General features: G+C 40.5%; 1 protein-coding gene across 2 annotated transcripts in view; it reads right to left on the bottom strand.

The window, feature by feature from the left end:
- cdin1 (CDAN1 interacting nuclease 1) overlaps nucleotides 1-24,799 on the bottom strand; it is a 57,497-nt gene that overhangs the window by 30,109 nt on the left and 2,589 nt on the right. For both annotated transcript variants that reach the window (XM_034675471.1, XM_034675472.1), the window contains exons 3-8: nucleotides 16,486-16,531; nucleotides 15,478-15,542; nucleotides 14,592-14,652; nucleotides 10,722-10,794; nucleotides 729-808; nucleotides 312-361 (exon numbers count right to left, since the gene is read on the bottom strand). In XM_034675471.1, coding sequence (XP_034531362.1) covers nucleotides 312-361; nucleotides 729-808; nucleotides 10,722-10,794; nucleotides 14,592-14,652; nucleotides 15,478-15,542; nucleotides 16,486-16,531 — 375 coding nt within the window. The remainder of the gene's footprint in view (nucleotides 1-311; nucleotides 362-728; nucleotides 809-10,721; nucleotides 10,795-14,591; nucleotides 14,653-15,477; nucleotides 15,543-16,485; nucleotides 16,532-24,799) is intronic.

Below are 24,799 nucleotides of genomic sequence, written 5' to 3'. Positions count from 1 at the left end.
TGATAACTGATTTAGGTCAAACAAAGTACCATTTCTACCTCAACAAGGCTTATGAATGATTATTTTCTTGTATCATGGAACATTTGGTACGATCTGCTGTTTGCACATGGAGATGCATTTAGATCAGCCCCTCTCCTCCTCTTCCCTCCATCACCTTCCAGCCCTTGTATCTGTGATGGTGGATTTTCCAGGCAGGATGAAACACTTCCTCTGTGAAGCAGAACTTTTATGTCAGGTGAAGCCAGACACATCTCATCCCCTTCAATAGCTCCTCGTCAATTTCAGGCTTAAAATTTTATGGGATAGGATACTGTTTGATGCAGTCTACCAGCGGTCCATAACAGCAGTCATTTATTGTGCACTGAAAAGAGGGGGAAGAAATATTATGGCGTGCGAAAAAAAAAAAAGAAAGGGTGGGTTGGTGGGTGGAAAAGGAAGCCCGTGCTGAGCGGCAGGGGGAGAGGAGGAACACGGGAGATGCCGGCAGATTGGCAGGCATGACCGCTGGCTCTCACGTGACCTCATCAGCAAACAGAGCGGCTCATGGTGGTACAAAAACACTTAAAAACTCACTCTGCTGAGACAAGACATTTCTGACACGAGAAAAGGTAGGACATCAAATTAAAAAGTATCTAAAATTCAACATTGGAATAAAAAAAAGATACTCCAGAAAATTAAATAAATTCCTAAATTATTTCAGCTTAAAATCAAAATCGGGGAACACTTACCTGGTAGATGTTTTTGGCCAAAATTTGGTCTGAAATCAGCGATGGCTCCTTTAGCATGCTGTTGAGGACTGGTTTGGAGGCTGAAAGGAAAGCAAGAGAAGACAAACACATAATCAAGTTACTACAAGAATGCGAATCATGTTAAGCAAATCAGCTATCTTGTTTTATTATAAGTGTTATAATATATCACGATTGCTGCATCAACTTTAGAGCAAAAAGGGAAGACTGTGCAGACAAAAGACAGACCTGACAAGACATGGTAATTCACCACACCTCTGTTAGTGCAGTATTTCCACATGAATCCATTAGATGGCCGTTTGGTGTCTACACAGATTTTCTATAGATAAATGTTTCAGTCCACAGCACAGGAGCCCCATGTAGTTTATCTATGTTATGAACGCCGACTATTCTGCATCTCTCATCCCCATTCAGGCTCTACCAACATTATAAATCAGGTAAAAGGAAAAGCCGGCTGGATTGATTCGCTGCTGCTGCAACAGCAACAGCAACAGAATTCCTTAAATCATTCCTTAAAAAGATTTGGATTCAATGGATTGTATCATTGTGTGACGAAATGGTTGAGGCACGCCATTTTAGTGATACATGGCACTGACAGACTCGCAGCATCGCAGGCAGTACAAAGGAATGTTTCTATTCACATTTCAGGCATGGATGGTGAATGTAGCAACATCGCACATGGATACCTCGGCTCATCTGGAACAAGTATGACTTAAAACTAACACATCTTAGTTTGAAATTTATTGGGATAATAAAGGGACTTAAAACTCTACAGTTGAAAAATAATTAATTGAACAAGGCTTGGGTGTACATTCAGAAAATATGACAGATCATTAAGCATCTGTTAAATGTGTTTCATCAATAGAACAGCTCCAGAACATTCAAAACCTGCAAGACTCTTCTCCTTTCTGTCTGCTTCTTTACATTCCTTCCCGAGGAATTAATCCTTGACAAAACTATCACAGAGAGGACTAACAGTGCTGTGATCCCTCATCTACCTTATGATGAAATAAAGAGGGAGGAGGGCGGAGAAGAACAAAGCCCATTCAGCACTCCCTCTCCTCTCCTCTCTTTCCGTTTCTCCCTCTTTTGTCTCCATCTTTCTCTGCCATCTTTTTTTCCCCCTTCCTCTCTGTTTCAGTCTCTCCCAGCCACAGTGTACTCCCCCAGCCCTCGCCATAACCTCACACTCCCTGTTAGAGCTGCAAGGCACAGGGCTGTGCTTTATTTCTTTGCTCATTTTTCTCAGAGATTGGTACCTTCACACACACGCAGATCCATACCGTGCTCCTGTGCAGAGCAGCAGCGCGGGCGGCGGCGCTGAAGAAAGAGGGTTATATTTTCCCCTTGAGTTAGGACACCTCATGACAAATGATAATGGATAATCAATAAAGCGGGAAATATGAGGCAGCAAACTTTATGAAGCCCGGAGACATATTACTCCCCAACAACACTGGTTTCCCTTAACAAAGTCACTACTCGACTGTGCCTAATAATCTGAAGGAAAATCAAAGGACCCACAACCACATCAGCAATATTGGCAACTTATTCCACTTTAATGGCATTTTGATTGATTTTTTTCCCTCTTCCTAATGGTCGTTTTATAGATTTGACGCTGCTTCTGCAAAACAGTAGTGTGTTATAAACCTCCCTGAAGGCAAACAGCAGCCATTAAAGCTCTTGTCTTACTAGCACTCATAATTGGAGGTTGACCACCACCACATTTTGGTCTCTCACATAACACACACACATATCCAGGACTCTCTCTCCTTGTCTCCCCAGACCTTTGATGTTCTTTTTTTTTGGGTGGATGGCGATAATAAGTGATAGGATCCCTTTCTGCTGCTGCTTTTTGAACGATGGGGTTAAAAATAGCCATAAAGAGGTGACCTTGGCGCTGACATTGTGGAATTTCAGCCAAGCATTGACCTGATGAAAATGGAAGGCCGGGCTGCTAATAAATCAGGATGCTTTTAAAATGAGTTTACCCTAATGCTCATTCATCACAGGCTGTAATGCCATTTGCAGGCCCGGGATTCGCCGCTGTGCACAAACACAGCAGTAAATAACAACAGGGCCCTTGCATCCCTCGCATGGTTGCAGCCTCCAACATCAGCATACATTTATTAAAGACGCCCCCGCCTTGCACGGCAGCACTCCTCTGTGACACCCTGAGCTCCTCTCTGCAACACACACACGCCATGCTTTTAAAAAAACACACACAGGAGGCACACACAGACGCACACATAAAACACATGCGGGGAAAATAAAAAGCATAATCTGAGGAACACCAGACACAGGGAACAAAGCCCTGCAGCGCGACTTTGCACCTTGTAAACATTCGCCAAATTTACTGTAATTGTCGCATGTTGGTATAAATTCTGACTAAGGCGCCGTATCACACCGTCAAACATCAGAACAGAAAGAACAGAGAGGAGAATAAAAGATGTGAAATGCTACGCCTCCATTGGGGTTCGCTAAAGAAAACAAGCAGTGTAAACAAATCACAAGGCTGTTTTCAAATGCAACCCCAAAACAAGATAAACCAGAGAAAGCAAGGTAACAGCAACATAACCTTGGCTTTGGTTCTTATTGCTTACTTGTGTCATTTTGTAACCACTCTTCCTTCCACTAGGGTGAAAAAGTCATTATCTCACACACAGAAAAATGTGGAGAAACCTCATTAGATTGCAACATTTGTTGAGGGAGGACCGTAATAAACAATAACGGATGGCGATTGTTATTGCGCCTGACACTGATGAGCTCCTCTGCAAGTTTGTTTATTAATTAAAAAATCCACTTTTTTTTCCCACTTCAGGGGGGGGCTCATACCCATTTCCTCTGTATGCCTACAACACCCCCCCTGCATCCCACACTCCCCATGCACAAGCCATTGAGCTGTGGAGGGGCACTCGTTCATCAAACTTCATGGAGCAAGGGAGAGACAGGTCCTGATAATGTGCACCGCTAAAGCTGATTTTCCATGATGAATCTCGGAGCATATAAATTGGCTAATATCTGAAAACATTTACAGATACTAGAGGAATTGACTACTTGTGGGACATGATGGATGAGGCTCCGCCACGCTGGCCGACAGCTCTGCAAATCTCTGCGGCTGCCTAAAGCCCTCATTTGATTTTCCAATTTACTCCTTTTAAATTTATCCTCCCGTATTGAAAAAAAAACAGAAGATGGGAAAGGGAGAGAGAGAATAGGAGAGTAGAAGGAGAGTGGGAGACGAGAGGAAGGGAATAAATGTGTTTTTTTTTTAAGTATCTGTGGTGGTGTGTAGGTGCTGGTTGATGATATGCGGTGGTATCTCCCGTGCAGGAGGAGCCCAGTCCCTGAAGAGGTTACTGGGGCAGAACTGATCTGCTTCCACCTGATTCTCCCTGATAGCAGTGAGATGAGACTCCACATTTCTGTGTGTATGTGTGTGTAGCAGTAGTAATAGTAGATCTGGGGAGGCTCCGCCATGGAGAGAAGCTTCCTAGGTCAGGCCATTAGACTGTGGCAGAGGCTGACTGGAGCTTCTCTGCTGAAAAGGAGTAATTAGTATACTTGTCAAGTGAAGTGCCACGCTGCTGCTTACCTCCTTTTGCACCCACTCTTTGCATGCATACACACACACAGAAAAAAAGCACTCATCCTGCTTGTGCCTCCTTTCTTGCTAATGAAGCACCCTCACTCTCATTATTTGAAAAAAGGCTGCCCCAGTGGAGAGGTGAGAGAGCAGAAGAGAGGAGCACTTGAACACAAAAGAGGAGGAACTATAACAATCACAGTGGAAGTTGAGATTTTACCGGATAGACCAGAATACAATATTCAGTTATCAACACATCTGATCTGCAAAACACTGAAGCTATTATGAATTCTGTCAAGGAACCCACGGATCATAGTCGACGCTAACATTCTCACAGTGTTAACATCAAACGCGGGACATTTATAACCTCGTGTACAAGGCTTCTGTAAAGGAATGTGACAATAAATCTTAAAGGCAGTCGAATCACATAGTTACAAAACATGGAGCTGCAATCTAATCTGGAGCTGGGCCTTGGGAAAATGGAAAAGGTCAAATAGCTAGCAAAATTGCCTCCTCAAAAAAAGTATGTCTAAATCTAGAGGCACATCAAGTCCTGTCAAAGGAGGAATAGAGTAAAAAAGATGAAGAGATAGTAGCAGGAGGGGAGAGAGGCAGAGCTGGAGCTCCCCCAATGTGCCTGTAGTGACTTCTGAGAGCTATTTAACATTATTGAGACAGAGTGACAATACAGATGTTTACAATGTAATTGTATTACTTGACACAATAGGAATACAATAAGTTTTGTGCCATAAACATCCATCAATTTTAAATATAATTTTAATTGCACTATAGTTGTTTTAGCAATTTAATGAAACATCTGCAATGTAATAAAATTTAGAAAGTTTTTTTGATCATGAGAAATAATTAAAGGTGACATATCATGCAAAATTGACTTTTTAATGGTTCTCTACCTGAAATATGTGTCCCTGGCATGTCTACAAACCCCCTGAGAATGAAAAAAATCCATTCTGCCTCTGTTCTGATTTCTACACCTTTCTGTAAATGTGTGTGAAACGAGCCGTTTCAGACTTCCGTGTTTTTGTTACGTAACAACAATATCCGGTCTGTCACGGAGTCAGAGCTCTGAGCTTGTTCAGCCCATAGACTGTATAAAATAATACTGAATCCCTCCCCCGTTTTTCATTACCTGCACAAATGTGTGCTAACAAGGAGCTTAGGAGGGAGGCATGCTAGTTGTAGGCTGTCTTAATAAACACAAAGGTCGGTTTTACTCCCCACGTCTGCAGATTTGAAGATCTAGTGGATGATTTTTATTTATCATGGATAAGTGCTAGCGCTAGTTAGCATAGCTACATAGCTACATGTCGTAGCTGTAGCTGTGTACCAAGACACACGTCAACATACTGACAAATAAAACAACAAGAAACACAGAATCTGTGACCAATCCTTCAGAAAAGGTCCCGCTGCCTTTCTGGCAGAGGTCGGTTTTACTCCCCACGTCTGCAGATTTGAAGATCTAGTAGATGATTTTTATTTGTCATGGATAAGTGCTATCGCTAATTAGCATAGCCACATAGCTACATGTTCATAGCTGTAGCTGTAGCTGTGTACCAAGACACACGTCAACATACTGACAAATAAAACAACAAGAAACACAGAATCTGTGACCAATCCTTCATAGAAGGTCCCGCTGCCTTTCTGGTAGAGGTCGGTTTTACTCCCCAGGTCTGCAGATTTGAAGATCTAGTGGATGATTTTTATTTATCATGGATAAATGCTAGCGCTAGTTAGCATAGCCATATAGCTACATGTTCGTAGCTGTGTCCCAAGACACACGTCGACAAACTGATAAATAAAACAACAAGAAACACTAAATCTGTGACCAATCCTTCAGAAAGGTCCTGCTACAGGCACCTCTCCATCAGGATCAGATTCTGGATCAGATTCAGAGGGTTGAAGTAACGTGATCTCTGAGCAGCAGAGTATATTCAGCCAACATGTAAACATTAGATCAACGTGCTGGACAGCCGAGGCACATCCACTTCCTGAGGGGGCGTGGTCAGAGAGAAAACAGAGTGTTCTGAGGAGGTCTGAAGAAGAGGGCTTTTCAGGCATGCCAAAATCTGATTTCAAAGTGTTTTTTTGAGCATAAACTTTAAAGACATGTTTTGGGGACCTCTTAGACCAATATATATTGAAGAAAAAAGCGTGATATGTCACCTTTAAATTCTATTCAGTTTGGTTCAGTCCAGCTTTACTTTATTGGTCACATCATAAAACTTCTGTGTGATAAAACCACAGACTATAAAAATGGACAACATGACAGATTCCCAGAAGTGAAGCCAAACAAAGCTCGCCCTGATGACTAGTTTCAGTTTGGGCTTTAGAGCCTGCGTACTCTATCACAACATAAGACATGGTACAATACAAGTCAAATACATTTCATGACAAGTACTTCTTATCATGCTGCTTTATTGCAAATGTTCAAATTTTAGAGAAGTTTAGTTTCAATTATGCTAAAAAGAGGGAATGCAATGTCATGATTGACAGCTCTGTTGACAAATGAGGCTCTTGCAGCATTCTCTACCAGATAAGTAGAGCAGAGGAGGAACATTGAGAGAAAACCATAGACTGTATGAAATTTGGACGTAGTATCCGTCACGTCACCCATCTGTTACTGAGCGCTGTTTTGAAGCCAATCGACGGCGGCAGCCATATTGGAAATGCGGAACTCAACCAGGCAGAGTGTGACGTAAGGAGGCGGGGTTTGAGCCTCCTAGCCAACAGCTATGTGTTCCCGACCGGGAGTCAAGTCAGTCATGTCCTTATTTGGGCAAAAACTGGTAATCTTAATATCTTCTGAACCGTTGCATAAGAAAAAAATTCACCTCCCTTACGGTGTGTGCCGATAGATTGATTAGCTTCGTAGAGCCAAGCCGTTTTTTGAACCAGGCTGTAAATATGTTTATTAATGCTGCAAAGATCGTCTTTTTCCCATACATGTCTATGTGGTTTCCGGTGTTTCTGCAGCCAGCCTCAAGCAGATTCTCGATGAGTTTCAGTTTATAACACTTCCGCATGGGCTTCATCGTTTGAGGTTGCCGCTTGGAGAAAACGTAAAAAAATGTAACTGAGAGTAGGATGTGACATCAATACTGCGGCTCAACAAGCTATATCATTGTTGCGTGTACCTTGGCTCAAAAAGTCATCATCAGCACAGTATGAAACAAGATGAGATGAAATGTACTTTGTTGTCCCTGAGGGGGAATCTTTCTTTGGGAATTGAGCATAAAGAACATTCAGCTCAGTGCAACTTGAATTAAGACAAAAACCTAAATATCACACGGACAGCAACCATAAAACAATAAAGAACAGATAACCCCCAGAATAGCCAATAATAAACAAGTTATATATGCAAAATAATGTAAAACCTAAAATACAGTATAAAGGCTAAAAATGGATACAAACAAAAGTAAAACCAGGATAAACACCAAACCTTAGACTGCTTCATCAGGGATGAGATTGGCTGGTTGTTTATTTTACAGTGTCATTGAAGTTTGATGGAAAAGCAGCTTAAATCTGTTACATTAATAGTCTCAGTTTGGTCTGCTTAAAGGTAACGGTGCATGTTCGGGGTAACACGTGTGAGGGGTCTCTACTTATTTATGTGCATGTCTGACCCCTGACCCTTCATAAATGGACTGATGGAATGGCTGTTATTTCCTTTTTGATCACTTTTCATTTCAGATTCAAAAATCCACTATCTGGTCAAAATAGCCATTTGATATGTAAGCTCCTAGTGTAGCAGTATTTTGGCTTCACTTTTTTTTTTTTTTTTTTTTTAGAATGGGAGGAGATGAAGTCGTCCATACAGTCAATGGGTGAAATGTCTTTCTGTCATTCTAATGGGAAAACTCAAGAAACAAAATGAAGACAGTTCCTGTTATAATATGCCATTTTTGGAGCGAGGAAGAGAAGAAAAAGAACAAAAGAAGATGAAGAGTCTTAAAGATTCTATTGCAATGACACTAAAAGTTTTGCAATCTTGCTTGTTCTTTTATAGTTATTAAAAAGTGCCCCATAAACCCAATTTCCACTTTTGAGACATGAGTCCATCACTAACAACACTCAAAGAAATTCTGTCGCACATTAAAGCTGTCTCAACTGGTTTCAAATAGTCTAATTTTCCTTAAAGCATATAATGTGCAGCTTTTATGAGCTGAAAATGGTGGGTATTAACAGTTCAAAGAGCCCAGGTGACCTTTCCTCCCTTACTGCCTGGTCTGTTTTCATGAGACGAGGAGCATTATGGATGTTGATATCATATTCAATACGTGATAAAACTGCTTTGAATGTATTGATTTATTTACAAGCGCCACCAGATAGTCTTTCATTCTGCTTGACTGATGCTCTCTCCAATACTTCTGCTGCAAGGAGAGAGGAGGGGGCAGCTTGTTTTGTCGTCATGTTGAGGTGTGTTGGTTGGTGGTAGTGTGTATTGCTAGTAGGAAGGAAGGAGAGAAGGGAGGGTTGAGAGAGTGAGGGAAGTGAGGGAGAGGGGGAGAGAACAAGCGAGCAAAACAAAACAAGGAAGGGACAGAAAACAATTTAAAACTGTGTATTGATCCAGCACTAGTGATTGTACATATATTCCACAGTCCCAAAGGCCCCATTCCTGTGTCTCTTAAATGCAAAGGGAAGGAGAAGGGGAATAAAAAAACGATGGTGCGAGGCAAAGGCAAGCCACTCACCCAGTTGGGGGTAATGTCCCTTATATAGAAGTCTATTGATCTTTGCAGCTCGCCTGCCTGCCCTCCCTCTGGGGTCCGACAAAACACACAAATACACACACATGCACACTGGAGCGCGGTGCGGTGCTGGAGGGGGGCATGACAGATATGCCTGACAATAGCACTGAACCAACCTGTTAGCTAATTGCCAGCAAAGACAATTATCCTTGCATTGTTTCATAATGGCAGCACATTACTGGAGTCTAATATACACAGAGGGAGATTGGAGGATTTGACCGTGCAGTCCATGTGGGCAGCAATTCATTTGAAAAGGCTGAGCAGGTCACGAGGAGACTGCAGAGGAGCTCTGTCAAAACAGAAGTCACCCTCAAAGCAACTGACTCTACAGATAGCAATAATGGAAAAGTGCAGTGAAATTACATTATTATTTGTGTCACAGTCATATAAAAGATAATAGATGAAGTAGTAGATAATAATCAGATCCTAGGATAAGTTAGGGTGGTCTTGAACTCGGATTATCACATCAAAAGCCATCAAAAACCATGTACAACATTTCATGCTAGCACTAAAATCCTGCGTTTTTGAGATTAAACAACAACCATCCCAGAAGTTTCATCTGCTTTAAATCTATCTGCAGCAATAATAAAGTACTGCATGGAGATGGAGGGATGCAGGGTGCTATTATCAGAGACGGGGGGTGCCTTTCCTGGATGAATGCCCTGTTCTACAAGCTGCTCAGACGACTATTTTGACAGGCAGTGGATAACGGTGGGTCCAAAGCAATCACATCCCTGACTTTGACAAATGGCCGTGCTGTGGTGAAGTTGAAAATAACACACATCCACTTTAATCTCTTTCTTGATTAAATTGGAAGCACGTCTTTTTGACATCATGCGATTCACTCTCAAAGCAGTGACTACTGCACAGCTGCACATGCGTTTGTACACGAAATCCTCAAGGTAGACCTATTGAAATGATGTAAAGTGTGAAGTGCGTGTGGTATTGGGGGTTTCTGGAGCGATGGAAAAAGAAAGAGGAGCATTTTTTGAATGGATTTATAAATGATATATGATAAATGGTCTGATTGCAAATCATACAAAATGCAAAAAATGCAACAAAAAACAGATCAGGCAATTGGGGGAATAGAGGACTTTAGAATCTACATGGACGACTTTTAGCACTATTTCCGGACATCTCTTTGACATTTGCGTCAGGAATTCTCTCCCACAGCGTGTCCATCAGTGCTACATAGGAATGGTTTGCTTTTTCTGCCACTCTGTCCCTCAGCTCAATTTCCCCAATAGGTATGGAATAGGAGAAGGGGATGAAGGAAGAAGAGAAAGGTATGGCGTCCACAGATGCACTTGGGAATGAAGAAGGGCGAGGAAAGAAATCAGGCTTGTTATAAATAACACTCATGAGGTGAGCTAGCATTGATCCACGCTGCGGTTGAGAGGTGGGTGGTCCTCTCTGTGCTTAATTGCCAGTCATATGCCCTGGGATGCGGCTACTTCTAAATGTGGTCTGTCTCTCATTAGGCGCGGACAGGCTGGAAATACAGCAGCTAGAACTGGAATTAGGAGTCAAACTAAATGGAATTCAAAAGACAAAGTGCTACGATTAAGACTGATGGGGGGATGATAGAAATGACTGAGGGGTAAATGGAAAAGTGGTACTCACGCATTTCACCCTCAAGGTCTTGGAGGAACCTGTCCAGGATGATGCGAGCCATCAGTGCAGGAGAAAGATCCACCTTTACAGAGATTGAACACAAAACAAGGATTTGCATTAACAAAAAACAGACTATCACATCAACGGAAAGTTAACTTCAAACTAAATGTTTAACTGAATGTTAATCCTATCTGGAGAATTTTCCATTTATGAACCTTCAAACTGAATCCAACATTTACAGTTAAATGTGTAAACGTATGTCAAAGAGCCTTCGATTCGAGGCACTAAAATTACACAACCAGCCTACCTTTTGGCTGATGTCACATAGGTAATAATGATCGTAATGGCTCTAAATGATATTATTGCGTTTCCAAACCTTGACCTAACTTTCGACAATCCCTGTGCAAATTGCTCTTTGAAAGCCTTGCTTCGCAGTAACCTTTCCCACAGGTACAAGAGATCGCCTATTACGCAGCCGAGTTCCCCAGCTGAATAGCCTTCACCTCTGTCAAACGGACAACCGTAGTCTCTCATCTGGTGTAAAAAAGCTGCACATTCTGCGCCCGGGAGTTGAGACAATGGAAAGCTTTAATCATAGGATGATCACTGAGGCAAAAACTGTACGAAACAACAGGACACACTGGAGGGACTGTGGGAATGCAGCCCTTAATAAGAAGGGAAAGAACCTGTGGCTGCAGCACTCTTTGAACAGAAAGACATTTCCAAAGGTGTGCAATGTTTTTGGTTTGAGTGCAGGAAGACGGCCTGACAGGTAAGGAAATAATAACTACTAGTGGCGAAGGTGCTTACAGACCAAAGTCTTAGAGGAGCAATGACTTCCTATGCATCAGGAAATATCGTACTGTGTTGCTTTCAGGATGCTGTCAGGTAGACTTCTAAAATGTATTTGGTATGACCCTTACTTTAAAAAATATATACTGTGCAAAAGAAGACCTTCACTATTTATTTCCTGCCTTTTCCATATGAAGGGAATTAAAGCCTACTTGTTATGAACACATCATTTGTACAGCCAGAATTCTAATTTCTCCTGTTAGCATAATTAGGGAGCAAAAGTGGGTTTGCCTTCAGCCTTTAGTGAGAATGGTGTGTTTCATCTTTCCTCTGACGCTTCCTGCTAACGCTGAGAGCAGAGAGGCTTCCGTCTAAATAGTGTCCTCTTACCCGGAGTAGTATTTGTTAACATCTCCATAATATTGCACTAAGAAGGCAGCTTGTATAAAAGGACAAACATGTCTATAGTAATTAAAGGCAGAGCGAAGATTTTACATCTTCATTAAGACCTCTCATAGTCTTTCAGAGTTAGCATTTTTAGCTTGCAGCTACAGTTGCTCTCTTTCCTCTTCCAAACTCTCCAAATTTTCCCTCCCTTTCATCTCTCCTTTCAGTCTTTTCTTCTTTGTGCATACTGGTCTGCTCTACATTCACTCCTCTGGATAACAAGAGAGCATCAGACTCCTGGTAACCTGCATCAGCGCTGACACATGAAAAATGGCAACATTACCAACGCTGGGCCAGTCTGAATAAGAACCACCTGATTAGTTCAGGTACTTGCATCTCTCTAATTTTCATATTAATCATGAGTCCATCTCCACTCTTAAGTCAGCACTTCACAAGTTTAACTAAGAGACGGAGATGCTTGAATTCCAGGGGAAAACAATTATTGTTGGGTATATTCTGGTGGTGTTAGCAACAGAAGCTAATAGGTTTTACATGCAGATCACCGTTCTGCACCTGCTCTAAACCCTGTGTGTTGAAGTAACCTTTGCATAAAACTCCATATAATGCATAAAAAAAAAGCCAATGTGGAGATTAGAGCCCTCATTCATGGAACACTTCTGGGGGCAAAAAAAAGTCCATGAATACTTTTCATCATTGTTAATCATTTCCCTCTGTTGGAGATATATTGTCTCATAAAGAGATGAAACTACATCAATTAGCGCACTGGGAGACCATGAGTGCTTGGTTTAAATGTTAAGTAGCATATTAAAATGACAGTTAAATGGTTCATAGACAGTTATCTCTGAGCTGGGTTTAATCCTTTGAAGGAAAAAAAAAAATCATGTGTCAATTAAATGGAGAATGAAAAATGGCAGTTAGCTTTGAGGTGCCACTGATGCGTGTGAGCTACTCTGATTTTAGATTAAGAAAAACCTCTAATCTGGTTTCCTGGGTTAAAATACTACCAAAAATGAATGTGCATTTAAATTATTTATAAGGTAATGAAGCAGATTCTAACAATGAAGAGAGAAGAAACTCAAAAAATAACAATGAATGCTTCTGAAAATTACATAATAATAAACTATTTGGAAAAAAGAGAAATATATATAACGAAATAAGATTAAAAAAAGGAATAAACAAAAAAGTAATAATGATTTCTTCTGAAAAAAATAAAATAATAAAACTATCTGCAAAATGAATAAGTACATAAATAACAACAAATTAAAAATCACAATAAAAATAAATAAAAGTAACAATGATTTCAATTAAACAATAACTATTTCCCACATTAAACATATGCAGGATTCCTGTATGAAACAGTGTTACTATCTGATATATTTTCCATTTAATCAACTTTAAACCAGCCTAATTACACGATAAAAAAGGATTTCTGTGGGTAGTAAATATAATCCATACAAATTGTCTAAATAATACTAAAAAAATCTTGGTCAGCAGGTGAACTGTATTATAATGGGTACATTTGACCTTCTTTGACCTATTTTTTAACAGTAAAAATTTCTCCACAAATAAACTAAATAATATCTACCCAAAGATGTTGGGTTTGCACTGAAGGGTGCGCATCACTTCTTCTTTGCTGAGGACAGTTTTGGTTGGCGGGACTCTCTGGTTGTTGTTTGGCATCATGGTGGAAGGTAGGATTGATATTAGGGTTGCCACCTTCCAAGCAGAAAAATAAAGGACACCCCTGGCAGCGGGGGTGCCACTCTGCAATGGCCCAATAGTGGGGTGGAGCACCAGTTGTGGTAAATCATAATAAAGACATTGTTTTAATAAATGTGTTGACTGCCTGGCAGTCATCAACTTATTTTTAAGTTGTGAAATGTATTTAAAAAAGTATGAGTAGCTTTTAAATAAATCATTTTAGTATTTCATCATAGTAAAATATAGGTAGTCTTCACTTTAAACATTAGGTAAAATTTACACTATTAAATAGAGTGAAAATTGTTACCTCAATTTTATTGAGTAGAATCTATAGGTTGTTTTTTATAGTGTAGTTTCTGTTCTTGTATTTTGGGCAATGAGGCGACACTTCTTGTGGATACTTTGTCACATAAATGAAAATGATAATTAACCACTATGTGCAATATGTAGGAAACACTAGAGCCACCAATTTTCTCTAATTTTAAATGTAAACCTGGTTATTTAGAAAAGCTTTCCCATAACAAACACACAAACATCTATCATATCCATCACATTTCATTATTTCTAAGTTAAGGATTAAAGTCTACATATAATTCCATGTAATAATACCCCAAACCGCGACTGCTACACCAACCCTCCTGAAGTCCACAAGTGCTGCAGTGATGAAGAGAAGAATGAACCACTGACCCTGCCCTCACCTGTCCGCAGTTTGCCGCAACTCTGCTTGAAGTGCAATTTGGAAAATGACATAATAAAACACAAAAAGTATTTTCACATCTGCTTAATGGAGGTGGGAGCTAATTATATTAAATAATTGATAATGGAGGAGACCATTTTACCAATTTTGATAATGACTAACAGACAAGAGAGAAAATCTAGACTTGCAGCAAAAGGTGACCTTACTCTTTATAGAAAAAAAAAGGTTGAAGAGTTTTTAAAAGAAAAGAAAGAAAGAGAGAAAATATTTGATTCCATTACCTCAATGGCCAGCTCAAGCAGGACAGGAGCCGTGGGATGTGCTTTGGCCTTACTCAGATACCTTCATTATAACAAAGAACAACAGAGGCAGTTAGAAATTAAAAAACATGACCCACAAAGGCAGACAGAAGGGTAGAGGGGACTAGACCAGGCCAGCCAAGACATGCTAATGTCCCTGATGACTTTGCCCTCGGTGGCATATGGCAGGCTTGGTGTGGTTAAACCAGCACTGCTTGAAGGGCTTCAAATTTCCTTAAAGCCAGACAAGCATATGATAGTTACTTAACCCCTACCGCCCAAAAAGCCTTTTTTCCCTCGCCAGCTAAAACTGCAGCTCCCCACAGATCTCCCCAGATCATCTCTGAGGTTTGTTGTTGTAAGTGGATTAGAAGTGCATTATCCAGCCTTGTTTTCCCCTGAACAATGGCCTAATAAGCTAGATCAAGGCTAATTGCGATATGCAAAGAGGCTTTCCCCCCACTGCCTGTTTTTCCTTTTTTTTTAAATTCATCCTTTTTTATTGAATTAAAGATAATCATCCCATCATAAGCCTGTGTAAGGCAAATGTCCAATGGCTGCTTTTGTATGTATTTGTCTGCTTTTGATTTGACATAGAGAACAGAGCTTTAAGCTTGGCAGGTGCAAGTGGAGGTCTGGAATGAATCCTGAGGGTGGTGATTTGTTCTGAGAAGATTATATCTGCCATGGTGGCCCACCTACTCGCTGACTGAGGAAGAGGCTTCGGCAAAAGGGAGAACAGGGAGAGACAAAGAGAGCACACAAGAGGGGGAGACATGATAAAAACAAATAAGAAACAACAGACACAGAGATGAGAGGAAGATATACAGAGTGAGCGAGACAGAAGAGTGATAAAGTAATACAGCACCTCTGGTAGTGGCTTTCAATAACATCTGGTGCATGGTGTCTGGATATTGTTCTTTTGGTCCTTTTCTGTAGCAAGGAGAGCACAAATGTCATTACAACAATCATAATTTCATACAGGAATAAAAATAAAGGTAATTAATTTTAATAAAAACAATTTGCTTCACATTCCCAGCTATAGCTACAGTTTTTTCTCTTTTTTTCTATCAAAATGAACAAGGAATCTTGCTTTGTAGTAATTCAATTTTAATACGTTTGCTCAGGGTCAAAGTGTGCCCAGGCAACCTTGTTCAAACCCCCCACTCCCCTCACTCAAATCTTCTATTCATTTCCCCTTTTTCGATCAAACAATGACCCTGTTCCTCATTCCACTTCCCTGACATTTCCACGTAATTCAATTGCCATCTTTCCCGAAAAAGGAGGATAGGCGATAAAAAGGAAGAGCACTGGTTAAGAAACAACTTATTTAAAAACTACTACACACAGAAAAAAAAATGTAATTCCACCGAGACAGGCAGTGTGACTGACACCTGTCAGGGGGATGATAAATGACTCCATTTTCTGCCTGTGCTGCCTTCTGCCACTGGCGGCAGCGGCCATTTATCATCATCCGCTGTCAGCCGTGGAAAGCAGCAGTGACAGTGCGAGTCAGCAAACATTTAGCACATGCAGCCGCACTACACGGGGAAATTATTATTGTCAGAATAATAATGGTTTAGCATAATTTATTACAGGTCCACCAAATAAGCAGGGGCTAGATGTTATTAGACAGATGGATGGGAAGGCTTGGCAGACATCCACTGAGGCTCAGGCAGGCAAGGACCCTCAACGTGAACGTGAGGAGGAGGAGGGGGGGAGGTGGGGTGGAATAAACGGGGGGGTATGGCGGTGGTGGTGGGGGGCATCCTCCAAACCAATCAGAGAGCTGGCAGTTCAATTACAAAGAAATAAAGGGACATTCATCATTCAATTAGGCACCTGTCAGGGCTCACAAAGGAAGAAAACTTCTAACCTGGTACTCCAGGGAGAAGATGCTCAGAAGAGTGGACTGCGAGTGACTGGAACAAATAAAAGAAGGACAAAGTTAATTACCAGAGTGCATTGCACAGAGACAAAGGGAGAGGGGGAGCTTCAAAGCTGGGGCCAGCTGCCCTGTAATCTAAAAGAACATGAAAACAAGTGTGGCAAAGTTGTTCCAGATGAACACCTCTGACAAAGGATTCCTTCCACGATGGCGTGGGGCTGGGAGGAAGGGGGAGGATGTGTGTGGTATGAGAGATGGGAAATATACAGCCAGAATTTCTTTTTCAATCACTCATGCATACAAACCATCCTCTTCAATCCGCTTCTCTTTCAAAGAAGACCGAAGAAAGTTATTTTACCTTTATGGAAGTGTGCTCTCTTGCTTTGTAATAATGACTTATAGGCATTCATTCAGAGAGCAAAACTGGAGGGAAAGTGGTGAAATCTATGCAAGTAATGAATACGATTTAAGACAAAGCATTGTAACCTGTGTAAGTACACTCCCTGGTTTGGTATATCTTTTGAAAAAAGAAGCTGACCACTGTGAATGTGTGTATTTGTTTGTGTGAGATACGAGCACGGATGGGAGAAACTTCTCCTGCCTCACTGTCAGGGCTGGCATATGGGCCGTCCTGGAGCTCTCCCACTGCAACTGATGGGCTTTGAAAATGGAAACTTTCACTGTAGGAAGCTGGGACTCCCAGGAGTCAGCGGATTCCATGGGCTGCCATAAGTTACATTCATCTCCAGCTCCATTCAATGTCAAACACCTGGCAGAGAGGCAAACCTGGAAAACAGGCAGCTCCAAGGGGGGCTCTCTGGCCCCCTTCAATACCCTTCCCCAACCCCCACAGCATCCTTGGAGTTGATATTTAAAGCAATGACAGATTTTATTCTAATTGGATCATACATACCTCCACCCTGCATATCAGGAAAGAAAACCACATATGCAACACAACATTGCACCAGTGGAGATCCTGATAGAAACGGCTCTGTGCTGTCTCCAGTGGTTTATCCTTCTTTCTATATCGCTCTCAGTACATTTGATTTGTAGATTTAATGGGCTACTCTTCACTGGTCACCTGAGATTGGTATGTAAATACTGAAATATCAAGTCCACACAGGCCCCGGACATAAATCATTTCAAACAGTGAAATAACCATGTGACATGTAAACAAAACCAAAGGAATCTCAAACATTGATTTCTGTCTGGAGTGTGTGACCATATTTTAATGAAAAGAATTTAACCACTGGAGTGGTTTAGCACTCTATGACGACTTACCCCACCAAAGACGTCATCTTGGGTTCTCCAGATGCCACTTTCAAACAGTTTGACTGCACTGTCTATCTGGAGAACAGTCATTTCTCAACTTCTTCAAACCTCTGGGGATTGACTCATCACACAGAAGAGTCTGTTTGACCACAAAGTTATGAGAGTGAAGGAACCAATGTTTGAAGTAGAGAAGAGGAGGGAGGAAGTCTGAAAAAAAACACTGCCACCTCAGCATTAATTTACAACGATGCTTGGGGATAAAGGGGCCACTGCAATTAAGTGGGCCATTAAATGGTCAACTGTCAACATGTGGACACTTAAGGGAGAGAAAAAAAATTCCTCCACACTTCAACCTTGCACCTGAACATTTCAACATTACAGCCTTATTGTTGGCATGGGACCATCACGGTCCTCCTGTAGGAGCCGACATCTGTTAGGTTTTAAATGGATTACTCTCTATAATGAGCATGATTACTGCCTAATTGCTTAATCTATACCCTGTTAACTTTAAAGGGACATAAACTGCTCTTAATATCTGGGAAAACATATCTGTTTCAAAAACATTTAGAACTTTTCTTTTTCTTTTTCTTTTTTTACCTCAGTCTTTTTTGTGCACCTCAAATCTGGAGAAGCATCCAAACTGCTAAAAATAAGAACAATATAAAAAACAAGACCAAAATTTGTAACATTAAAAGAGATAAATAAAGTTATGAGCGAAAGATAAAGAGATACCTGGATTCAAACCAAGAGCTGTCCACGTTTTATAGAGTATGTCAAGTTTTACACTGTGCTCATATTGTATAATGCCTTTTTTCCCATTTAACAGACATTAATAGTAAGTTATTGCAGGCTTTACATTAATGTATATCCAGCCTGTGCTCTCTTGGGCACAGTCCGCTCACTTTATGCTAATATATAGAGCCAAGTGCAGTCTTACAATAGAGATCACATCTGCATCCTGCACAGTAGCAATACATTTTTACAGCAATACATCAGTCTCATGCATCATAATACCAGTGTTTGAGGGACTGTATACTAAAATATTCTCCAACCAATCAATCAGATTTTTTTCTGTCTGCCTTTGATTTTTGTTTAAAATCGTTGTTAGAATTGATAATTATAAAAAACTTTAAAACTCCTCCACATTAAAATGAGTCCTGACTTCATCTTTGAGACGTCCATGTAAACAACTAAGTTCAATAATCAATGTCCTACTTACTTACTTTGCTTATTTAGCTTTATTTCAAAACAGAAAAGGGATTTCCCTGATTATTTTAGTGTCAAATCAACATTAATTTACTTAAATGTATAAGAAAAACTATTCACATATTTTTAAAAATGCTTTCAAAGAGTCTATGACACTTCAGAGCATCCATACATCGACCTTTATGTGAGAAGAGAGGATAAAAATTCCTCCCTCATGGATATAATTTAGAAACATGGGGAAACAGAAGGTTGGGAGACAGAAGAGTGGTTAGGGAATCATTCACTCTCAACCTAATTACCCTTCCATACAACATAAGACAGAGCATTAATATGCACTGGCACCCAAAATAGTAAAGCAGCAGATTAAATTAAAAACAATTAGGGAGTTTCACTTTGTCACTGAGCTGGTATGCCTGTCTGGTCAGAGCTTTAGGCTCTATTAAGTCAGGCTATCCACTGGTTATGAATCTGACAAATCCACGTTTGGGTGTTGAATTGCCTTATCTTCTTGTGCATTCAGAGTGTATCAGTGTCTTTGGCTTACAGGGAGAAAAAAACTGCAGCAAAAAAGCAGAGAAAATCCCATCAACCTAATTAATAGGAGATGGGGGAAATTTCAAGCTATCAATTATATTCAGAATCTTCCTATTTACAAATAATTAATTATAAACAATAGCTGTAATTTAGGTAATGAAAGCCACCTGGCTAATGGCATTGGTATCATATGCTGCGACAGTATTTAGCATTTGGTGGATCTGCATGCAGGGAGTGTTGCATGGTGCGACTCTTCAGGGCATGGATCTGGCTAATTGAGGCATAGCACATATTTTAACTAATGGATATGGAGCTATTTTGAAATGAGAATGACACGAATCAAATGATTTACTCTTACAAAGTGTGTGGAAATATTTCAGAGCTGTAACACCTTGTTTCATTTTCCCACACAGCTCTTTTGCTGTAATAATTAGACATGTTTGTCTTAGCTACATTAAGACAAAAGTGTTGTATCTTATCTAATGCTTTCATTAAAGCTAGAAGATAATTGCTGACAATAATATATTGAGCATCAACTTTCCAATAGATCAATATTTTATAAAGTGAAAAACAGCTGAATGAACACTCTGGATATGCAAATGCTGCTAATTACACATGCTGATAGGCAAAATGCTAACATCTGTTTCTCAGCTAAGCCTAACCGTCATCAGCAGCAAAACAAATGTGTACAAAAAAAATCTTTATGCGTTAATGTATAAATGTGATATATTTTGACAAGCACATAGAAACAAACACAAATCTCAGTGTGCCACGCAGCCTCAAACAAATACTTGCACAATGAGCGCACGTGTTTGTCGGGTAAATTAGTTCTACTTGTTTTTCCTTCTTTTTTTGAAAAACAACCATCTTTCCTCTTTGCCTTTTAACTATTACAATCAGTGTTATTAAGTAGAGCATAACTGCAGACATGTATTACTTTTTATTATTATTTTTTATGCATAATAACAGAGGAAAATGCATATTTTGAAGCTTTTTCCCCCATAACTGAAGAAAGCGTCACCAAAAGCCTGACTAAAAGCCTGCGGGAGACTGAGGACAAGAAATGGCTTTAGCAGAAGCACAACAGGGAATCTCACTGCCTACTGTTGTCCTAATAGACACAAAATATGACCCCTGCACAGCCCCCTTCACTTTATTACAATCTTTTACATTTCTGTCTGCTGAGGAGCCCTGTGATGTCAGAACTGTTATATAACAGTGGCCCAGAGAGCAGGAGAGATCCTGCCCGTCACCCTCCTAATTGTGATTCCTACTGAAAGCCTTGAGTCTTCATGACTCTGTGTGTGACAAAACATGTTAGAACTATTAAGGTGCATTGCCATTGTTATAGTGTAATTATTGCCATTGCTGCTTCCACAAACTCTCGGGGAAATTGAAAATGAGGTCCGTGCGATCTGTCAAGTGGCAAGCGTCCACTGGTCTGGCAAAGAAGCGCATTACGCTGACCAATTGCCTGCTTCCCCTTAAGGGTGGCTGGGGAACTTGTACCATTCTGGGCAATTTGTTACATTCTTCTTTTGCAATTGATCCCAGTATGCAGAGAGATCCTGGGGCAAGGGACTCAACCAGGGCTGCTCTGCTGAACTGTGGTGCTCTATGTGTTCCCTCTGTGTGTGGTCGGACAATACTGATGCATCTATGCATGTTGGTTTTACTTGAATTTTAGCATAATATTCTCCTGCCAATGACCTCCCTCCAAGCTATCCGATCCACAATTTTACTATAGAAAGTGTCCCTAACACTCACTGTACTTCACTTAAGCAACAGGCTGCTTACCTCAGTGTTTTTAGCCCAATGAGCCGAAAAGGCTTTACAATCTATCGAGTGTGCTTGGACAACATCCTTAAGATATGAAGAGGAAGTAGTCATTCCCGTGCTTCCTAATCAGGTAATTGATTGCATCTATTATTCATGAACTCCTTAGCTTGACATGAAGTTGTAAAGTCAGCACAGCTTCTCTTCTTTCTCCATCTCCCCTCTCTGCTTACACCTCATTCATCCCCTCACCCTTCCAGTGTTCATCTAACCACATAAAGCCATGGAATTAGTTTGCCAGCCTAGCAGACTTGAAGAGCTGTACCCCAAAGCCCCATCTGCCAGTTCGTGTTTTGTTCAATACGGGGCAGCCAGAAGTGCAAGGCAGTGCACCGGGGGCTGCCCTCACAGGCTCTGCACTAGATCAGTCCGCGAGTAATGTCATCGCCACTTCCAGGATACAACATAACGCAGTGAAATTCTACCTTTAAAGAGCTATGATAGAGCAATTCAGCTGTTTCCTCAGAGATGGTACAGTATCATGGAAATTAGTGATATGGAGCAACACTAAAGGTAGGATAGCATTGTTTAGAAAACATGTCAACAATTATTTTAATTAACAACATTTTCTGCAGTAGTTAGCATAATATTTTTTTTCGGGGCCGATACAGATTATTAGGTGATCTATGAGACCGATATTTGGATTCTATTTTTTATGACACAATAAATACAATCTTTGTCAGAATTTAGAATGTGGACCTGTCATTAAAAAAACTAGGCTACTTTGTTACTGATTACTACATATGAATATGTTCAACAGTAAAAAAGTTTAGTTTTTATCTCTGAAAACTGTACACCCTTTATAATTCATCTATGTACTAACCAGTCGTACAAGTGCTCAGATGTTTCACTCAAGTAGTAGTTGTTGGTAGAATATTAGATGACAGAGTCATGAGTGACAGACCTAGAGCGAAAGACACCTACAGTGGAGTCTATGTGGGAAAATTTTTAATTAGTACATTTTATCGGTGGAAAGGAAAATAAATGCAGGTAGATCAGTCAAATGCCAAATATCTGCCCCAAATAATAGGCCAGGCCAATAATTGGGGGACCCCTAGTTAGAATGTCATTCTATCAAATCACACCAAAAAAAAATAAATCAGTGTTAACCTTTTAATGCATTGATACAACTGATCTTTTGGGTTTATTGAATTGAATATACAAATGGGAAATTTTAGGTTACTAAGTGAAAATTTTGAACCATAAAGATGGTTACAGTAGATTTTCATGAAGTCCAATAGACGTTTCTCTACACCAAACAAAGGGTTTGCTTTATAAGGTTACGCCAACACGCAAATGTTTTGGTAGAAGTGCTTTAAAAAAAAATCTTGGCATAGAGAACAGAACAGAACAGAATGATGGAGACAGGTTTAAAAACATTTTTTAAATGTCTTTAAAAGTATTTAGTTGAACAAATGAGTTACTGAGTAATGCTCTGAGTAACGGTTTTTTTTAATGGTCATTTTTTCTCACTTTACTGCTTTGTGGCTTTGTATTTGAAATAACAAAAAAAAAAAAAAAGTATTTTGAAAAGCCAATAATGACTTCAACAAATGCCTAATTTTGTACACAACTCAAAGATTTCCGCTTGACTGTCATGGTAGAAAAGGAACCAGAAAAAATTCAAAATACTGGAATTAGAGAATTTTTCATAATTAATTTTTTTTTTTACTAAAATAAATAATTTAATTATCCAAATATGTAATGATTACTTTATAGTTGAATACTAACTGACTAATTGTGAAGCTCTGATATATAGCTAACCAATGAGATTTCTAGTTTAATGCACCTTGCCTGTTACCAAATCCTTAGTTTTAACCGGCTTGTAAAAAAAACCCCAGATAAACACTACACCCACAATAAATAATCAATGAGTGGGTCCCTGAGCTTCACCCAGAGCTCAGATATTACCATCAAAAACAAAGTGTCTGCAGCCAAGAAATCACCATATCAATGGCACATGCCACAACAACCCTGTCCCTCGCTTTCCCTCCAAAGATCATGCTAGATAAACCCCAAATAACAGAGAAATTAACAAATGCTTGACATTTGCTCAACATCCATTATTCTGACACTTCTTCAGAATTTCAAAGGGCTGAACGCATGCTTAATCAACATTCATATTCCCAGAGCGAGCCCCGGCACCATATTGCAGCCCGCCTCAGTGCTGATGAAAACGGCACATTAGGGCCCGATTCGAAAAACGTTCAGGGTCCCTCACCAGGGAGCTCAGTGCAAGTGTGTGTGTGTGTGTGTATGTGTGTGTGTGTGTGTGTGTGTGTGTGTGTGTGTGTGTGTGTGTGTAAGTAAGTAAGTAAGTGTGTGTGCATGTGTAAGTAAGTGCGTGTCTGGAGGGGAGGGATACTTCACACTTTACTTTTTAAGCATTTTCAAAACAGAGGCATCTGCCCCTTTCTGAACACCCTCCCACTTTCAGGTCTGTGAAAGCCATATGAGTGAGTGAGCTGAATGGCATTTTAAAGAGAGGGGGGGTAATCATTACATCCAAATTCATTCATAATACAGCACAGAAGGACACAGAGGACTCTCACTTTCCCTCCCTCTTTTTCTCGCTCCTCTAACACAGACTCTCTCTGGGGACAAAGGGTGGAAGGACTGGGGTCCCCTCTAGGCCCAGGGGAAGCCAGGCAAGGCCTCAGAGAGCAGCCCATCATTTCCAATTCTAATACGTGGCAAGAGAAGGACGTGATGGGACTGATGTCACATTTCCCCCCAGCACCGGCCTGCGATGAGCCCTCTCAACCCCCCTCCCTTCCTTGCCGCCTAGCCGCAGTCCAGATACAAGGCAGGACAGCACGGCTGGCTAAGAGGAGGGCAGGGAAGAGAGGGCAAGAATGGGGGTTGATATTTGCATGTCCCTCCATTGTGAGTGGGGGTAAAAAGTGACAGCACCGTGTCCAATTCTTTTCCCCCCAGAGCAGCTCGGGCCCGGCAAGAGAGGGCCAGGCTGACAGATGACTCCCAACATCTGTGTTATGCAGCCGTTACAGATGAGGGACTCCACATCGCAATCGCTCTCTTTCTGTCTGTCTATGGGACACTCCCCCTCTCCTCCCACTACTCATACTACAACAGAAAGACTGACAGACCCTCCATGGAAATTACCTTGAAATGGCCTATAACAATCTTTTTGTTCAAAGTTTAAATTTTCCTCCCTTTCAGTCCATAATTAAAGCAATGATTTTAAATGAGATTTGAACTAAATGATGCATTTACAGATCCGGGGATAATGGCTTTGCTTTCTTTGTATTAATCTGCATAGCAAATATAATGTTTATTTACAAGAAAAAAAGAGGATTGTAAATCTATATTATGTTTTTTGGATTTAAATATTTGTTATGGCATTGCAGACTGTATATAAAATAATAAAATTCACTATGATGTATTGAGATATACAGTCCCATTGTACTACATTACAGCCTTGCATGTATAA

This window comes from Notolabrus celidotus, chromosome 22 (assembly GCF_009762535.1).
Source record: "Notolabrus celidotus isolate fNotCel1 chromosome 22, fNotCel1.pri, whole genome shotgun sequence".
In the NCBI taxonomy this organism is placed as follows: domain Eukaryota; kingdom Metazoa; phylum Chordata; class Actinopteri; order Labriformes; family Labridae; genus Notolabrus; species Notolabrus celidotus.
Note: the sequence above shows the minus strand (reverse complement) of the source record. Positions and strands in the feature narration are given on the sequence as shown.